This window comes from Aegilops tauschii, chromosome 3 (genome assembly GCF_002575655.3).
Source record: "Aegilops tauschii subsp. strangulata cultivar AL8/78 chromosome 3, Aet v6.0, whole genome shotgun sequence".
Lineage (NCBI taxonomy): Eukaryota > Viridiplantae > Streptophyta > Magnoliopsida > Poales > Poaceae > Aegilops > Aegilops tauschii.
The window spans coordinates 127,655,985-127,662,369 of NC_053037.3; the positions used below are offsets into that span (position 1 = coordinate 127,655,985).

At 45.2% G+C, this 6,385-nt stretch overlaps 1 protein-coding gene across 2 annotated transcripts; it reads right to left on the minus strand.

Annotated features, from left to right (window-relative positions):
* Positions 1 to 808: 808 nt before the first annotated feature.
* LOC109770217 (uncharacterized) lies at positions 809 to 4,402 on the minus strand. 2 transcript variants are annotated; one of them, XM_020328934.4, is made up of 3 exons: positions 3,884 to 4,398; positions 954 to 1,414; positions 809 to 850 (listed from the first exon to the last, which is right to left on the minus strand). In XM_020328934.4, exons 1-2 carry the CDS (start codon positions 4,264 to 4,266, stop codon positions 955 to 957), a joined length of 843 nt encoding a protein of 280 aa, XP_020184523.1. In that variant the 5' UTR covers positions 4,267 to 4,398; the 3' UTR covers positions 809 to 850; position 954. The 2 variants fall into 2 exon arrangements, with proteins under 2 accessions (XP_020184523.1, XP_020184518.1); XM_020328929.4 differs by having other exon boundaries at positions 809 to 1,414; positions 3,884 to 4,402.
* Between the last annotated feature and the right edge of the window lie 1,983 nt (positions 4,403 to 6,385).

Genomic DNA, 6,385 nt, shown 5'->3' on the forward strand with positions numbered 1-6,385 from the left:
AGATACCAATGCAAAACACTGTTTGTGCTTATAACAGTATTTGTTAATGATCAAATCGACTGATGGCCATGAATGTTTACTGTCCTCATCCTGATTCTGCCCTATCCATCCAATTCTTACAGGATTGGTGGTTATTTGTGCCAAACTTGGATGTTTGAGGGCTTGATGTCTTATGTCATGGTTGAAGGTAGAAACTGAACTTGTGTAATAATATGACTGTCCGAAAGAATGTGGATGTGTCACAAGTCCATACCATAAAACATCATGTTTTGTTATCTTATAAAGTATGTGCAGTAGTCCTGATACATGGATTTGGAACATGGTGTCACCGCTTAGCACAACGGTTAACATTTAACAAACTCCTAAACTTGGCGTACATCTTTGCTGCTGCTCGTCATGCTTTTACTGATTAACCTTCTGCTGTGTGCGCGTGATAGTCTAGAAGGTCTTAGACATGGCTGGTGCAGCTATTGGCGTCGTGCTAGACGAATTTGGCGCATGATTTTGTGAGATCTTAGACAAGGGAACGTTGCACCTTTGTTCTTTCCAGTTGATTTACTCAACCATTCTGTTCTGAGTATTTACAACATGACAAAATAGACACAAAGAATTCTGGACTTCATGTGGTTCACAATATATAATTTTAGGTATAATAATGCTGGACTTCATATTGTTCACAATATATAATTTTAGTCTGGACTTATAGATATAATACTGCAATAGTATTAGTAGTCAGACTCGCGGTTTTGGAGACCGTTGCAATGTCCAGATCGGCGACTTCAGGAACCGGAGCAGGCACACCCCCAAATTAGCTCAACCAAGAGCAACTTTATTCTGTATAAATTTGTCTCTGTACATATATACAACAGTTATGATTCAGTACTACTCATCAGTGACTGGTAACTACAATACAACAAAAAGGTAGATTTTGTAAGTATCGTGCTAAGACCCACCCTATCCTCCTCTGAGATTTGCTAGGCGTCTGATCCATGCCAACCTCGAATAAAGCGACGCCGTGCTCAAAGATTGAGATGAAGCCTCGAAATACGTTGGTTTTGGAGTGGACGGACAGCTAAGTGATCTGACTAGCTCTTGTACAGACAGGACCTTGTACTTTGTCGGTGGGGTCGTAGCAATGTTATGTACCTTATGCTCATAGATCTTCCCATTCCTGTCGAGTTTGTAAACGGAGGCACCATCAAAGCGGGCATGGCCATCCCATGGGACTCTAGGAATGCCGTGGGCAATCCAGCGAATCATAATAAGATTCTCGGCAGGCTGCCATATACTAACTATATCAACCCATAATGCTTTAAAGAAGATATGTCCAGTAAAGCGCAATCCCCAGAATAGACTTCTGTAATTGTCAATGCCCTCGAATTTATTGAAAGGGTTTCTGAAGACGATATCATCTCTGGCAAATAGCAACAAACAGAATTAGGAAAAGACCAATGATAAGACTCAACAGTACAAATCTGTACAAGAAAATGCAACCTTCGTGCAATGTACTCTGCATTACATAATAAGTTAATTAGAATGGAAGACAGATGCAGGCTCAAGTTACTCAACTCATGGGAGCAACTGCAAAGCATTAGATATACATGCTAAAGTTCGAACAGAGACAAGATCGAGCAATTAAACAAGCAGGTCTAATAGTAACCTCGTAATTCAGATACAAAATATTGTATTTTTCTGTTTCTCTTAGGGGCTAATTTGGTTCTAGGCCTAGCAATGCCACACTCTGCTACAAGTTTTTGCCAAACTAGCCTAAGGTTAGTTCAATAAAGTTGGAGCCACAAGTTGGCAAGCCTAAGGGAATCTTGCCACACTTTGTGAGTGGATGTGATTGGGGCCCTGGTGTGGCAATCCTAAGATGTGGCTGGAACCAAACGCCCAACTAAGTTGGTCAAACTTGCTTAACGTTGTGCGTGGCAACCTTAGGCAAACTTAGTCTCAAACCAAACAGCCACTAAGCTCAGTGAACGTTCGAAGGCAGCTTAAAGACGCAAGAAAAGTACTGTATGATTTGGGTGTAATTTAAATGGTTAGGGCATGGGCAATGTGCTGAGAATTTTGTTGAGATGAAGTCTGCCACCCATAGAGAGTCTAGCAGAGCAAAATTTGCTACAATGTCTTAGACCTGGCTGTAGGACCCACTAGCTAGCAGAAAGACGATCAGCTCTACGTTTTTCTGAGCACTAGCATATTTATCTCGTGAGTTTGCAAACTGACATTGCGCCCATTCAATTCTTTTATTTGCTTAGACTCGATCCTCAAACTAGAACCGGTTCCTCAAATAATTTAGCTAGCCTCACCCCTTCTAATCTTTACACCCGAGTCCCACATACAAAAGATACTCTTAGCAACGGCTCTTTTGCACTATTGCAGGGGATAACCTCATGATCGCAATAATAAAATATAAACTCTAATGGACAACTGACATACTGATAAGGTTAATGCAAGAAACACTTATGTAAGCAACTGATGTTGGGTCGTGTTTATAAATGTGTGGTCCCACTCCCAGTCTGCATCGTAGATTAGACAACACGCTAAATGGATAAGATAAGCTCAAGCAAATGTCATATTGCTTGCATTAATTGATAATTATTAAACAAGATGGCCACAGTATGCTAACAAGAAAGAGACATCATTACATCCCAACCAAACCAGAAAACACATACTAACCAGAATTAGATTGCATTTTTAAGGAGAACAAGCAGGAGAACTGACTGTCTTTGTGTTCCGAGGATAAAAGCTCCCAACAAGTAACAGAAGTTAGGGAAAATGGATGCAGGAACCCTCTATAAAATGCAGAGCAAAACAAAGAAAATGGCCAAAAGGGCAACTACAGCGCTAAGCTATCACCATAGATCGATGATGACCGGTGCAAACAAGAAAGAATCTACTTTAAAACTTGATCAGCCTGGTCATCTCTTCCTCCCTCACCATGCACCACTGGTTCTTTCACAAGCTAGGATGTGTCTCTATTACACTAATTAACTTACTAGTTCCCGATAAAGAAACAAAACAAAACTCTGCAACAGAAGAAAAAAGAAACAGATAAAATGTGGAGCTAACCATGTGCATAAGAAAGAAGAAAAGATAGATGCCATTACATTACGAATCTAGTACAAGAGCCTCACACCACTGGGTCAAACCTATTGCACATATACTCTGCTCTCCAGTCCACATTTCAGTTCATTGTACCAATGTGCACTCAGAATCAACACTAGAAGGCTGATGCTACTGCCTCGAACATGAATCTCTGAATCTCTTGAGGAATGCATTGGGTAGCTCTACAAGTAAGAGGTCCTACTCACATCCACAAGACAAACCATATCCTAATTAACATTATATAGAGATAAAACCTAAGCTTCATTAGATGGTTTCTGAAATGTGGTTCTTCTGATGCTTGATAGCCCAATAGTAGCTGCGCTGCCCAGGTCATCCATCCCAACTCGAAAAACACCCAACACTAGATAGGTGTGAAGAGTACTGAAAGACTAAGCTAGATCATAATTTCAAGTTAGAAGAGATGCGGTATTGTGAGGCAATCTAGCCATCAACATCGGTCAATGGCAATCAAATAATTACTGCGTCGGCACAACTACTTAACCCAGAGAGATATCTGCAGCGAAATATGCATGTAGCATGTTCTAATTAGAAGCTGGTGCCAGTGTGCCACAGACCAATCCATTATGAAGTAGCCACAGACAGATAGCGATGCTAATCAATCAATTAGAAGCACTCACAAATTCTACCCCTAATTCACCATGGTTCCACCTAACAGTTGATCCTTTGTTTTTGTATTTTTTTTAAATAAAGGTTTCTGGAAGGATCTCAAAGTGAAGACAGGGAGAAGCAATGAAACATGGGCACGGACCTGTAGATATCGAAGCTGGGCTCCTTGTAGAAGACGTCGGGTATCTCCTCCCTGAGCGTGCGGATGGCGTAGCCCAGGTTAAGGTAGTACCTGCGCCGTTCCTCCTCGTCGTCATCCCGGCGCGTGGTCGCCGCCGGCGACTCCGAGGCCGGCGTCATCGGCACGGAGAAGAGCGGCGGCGGGGCCGGCACCGGCAGCCTCCCGTCCCGCACGGGGTCCGTGACCCTGATCACCCGCCCCCTCCCCGTCCCCGCCCCGGCCTCCTCCTGCTTCACGCGGCCCCCGGCCGCCGCCGCCACGACCCTCGCCCCCCTCCTCCGCGCGACGCCGGGCGCGGGCGGTCTGGCCGCCGCGAGGTCCGGGAGGTGCAGGAGGTTGGCCATGCGAGCCTGGATTCGGAGCTCCTCTGGCCCTTCTTGCTTAGGTTTTGGTGGGGTGAGGAGAGGAGGAGGAGAGGGAGAGGAGTGTGTGAACTGCGTGAGAGAGGGGCGGAGGAGAGAAGGGTCATTTCATTTGACTTGGGTATTTGTTGGGTCCGTCTCCAGTTCGGTTTTGGATATTCCGCGGCGGCGAGCGTGGCGTCAGATGGCGCGCTCGTTTCGCCCGCTGCGTGTCTCTATTTTGAGGACGACGCGTAGCAGAATATCTGCCGAGCCTCTTTCTTTTTTTCAGCAAAAAAAAAAATATCTGCCGAGTCGGGGGCAGCTTTGTGTATCTGCTTGTTGCCGGTGTCTTTGTCTGCGGGTATTTCCGATGAAGCTACAGGTCCGGTTTTGTCTTTGTCAAAACATTATCCTCCAACTGAAAACCACAACATGTTTTGCGAATACTCGCATCGTTATTTTGCGAATACTCGCATCGTTAGAGCATCTATAGCCCGGAACCTAAACCATGCCAGGAACCTAAACCATGCCAAACGTATGGATGAACGGCCTGATTTCTAAGCAAGGCACATGAATTTTTTTTTTTAAACCATCTCATTTTTACGTAGAATACTGAGATCTTATCATGACACCATTCCAAATTTCATGTTTTTTTTACTTCATTTACATTGTAAACGGTGAGACTTGTCCTACTTGCATATAAAGTACTATTTAAGCCGTTTTCTTTCTTTCACCCGAAGAAAGAAGGCGAGCTCGCTACCGGCCGCCGCCAGGAGAGCTCTTCCGCCGCCGTCCTCTGGCGGCCCCCCTCCGCCGACGACCTCGGCCGTTGGTGGTGAGGGAGGTCATCAACGCATGTGATCGTTTTTAGGCCTTTGTAGTCTAGATTCTTAGATTGTTCATCGTCTTGGCTTCGGCGGCGGTGGTGGTGGCGCTGAATAAAGATTCTTCATATCTTTCCCCGATGAAGCGATCGGCCATATGGTTGGGGATGGATTTGGAAACCAGCCTGTTCAAGTAAGGATGGCGTGGCGGCGGCATCCACATGGTGGACTTGTGTCCTCGATCTCCGCCGTTGCGAAGATGTTTGCTCCAGCGCCGACGCGGAGCTTGTGATGTAGTCCAGGAGCGAATGCAAATTATTGTCTGCATCGACGACATCTGGAAGATGGTGGATCATGTGCTGGGTTCGTCGTTCGTGGATGGCAGGTATGGTTTCCTCCTCCGACGTCTTAGTCGTGCGGGGGTGCCAAATCTAGAGTTCGACGGCGTGTCCGGGGTGTTGCCCCGGTCTAATTCTCCCAACGGTAATGATTTCGCCTGTGGTGGGCCACCTTGGAGGTCCGCAAAGCTGCATATCAGCGATGAAGCCCGTCGAGCTCGGGTGAGGAGGTGACCCGTCTTGTTTTCCTTTGGTGGCTACTATGATGGTGCCAGAGGCATGTGATGGGCATTGGTGTCAAGCTCAGAGGTTTCTTCGGTCTTGATTGTAATTTTCTTTCTTGATTGTTGTTCCTTTGTGCAAAGGCTAGCGTTCTGCTGTCTTTTCAGTTTTGTCAGGTCGGTATGTACATGGCTTGTACTATGATCTTATGACATAAATGAGACATGTATTACCATGCAAAAAAAGACTTCATTTACATTTTCTAAAATTAAAAAAATCAATGAATTCCATGTTTGTGGTTGACTCTTGCCATAGAGATATTTCAAATTTATTCTCGTTTCTTGTATAAGTCGTACAAATATATTTAAGACTGTTAAGGCATATCTCTCTAGATGTAGTTTTGGTGATTGATGACAACATGTTTGCGGACTAATCGTGTGCTTTGAGCATTTCAGAGATTCATCCTTTGGCACGAGACGATTTCTTTCCCCTCGGAGTGTTATTCAAGACGGTGTAGCTCTTTCGCTTCTATTTTGGTGAACTAGTTCCGTAGGAGTCACCGTACTATCAAGAGGGGGTCCGCTTTGGTAAGGCTAGGGTGAAATCAACACGTACACATCCTTTTCACACCCTCTGAGCCTTTCCGCTTCAATGGAGAGCTCTTTCCCCTTTTCTTTGTGCTTCGTCTGGTCCCAGCGGTAGTACCGCGGTGCCCAGCGGTAGCACCGCGGTGCC

Coding starts and splice junctions, on each gene's coding strand:
- LOC109770217 (XM_020328929.4), bottom strand. CDS start 4,266: ATGGCCAACCTCCTGCACCTCCCGGACCTCGCGGCGGCCAGACCGCCC. Junction 1,415..3,883: donor CCCAGCTTCGATATCTACAG/GTCCGTGCCCAT, acceptor GCTATTTGCCAG/AGATGATATCGTCTTCAGAA.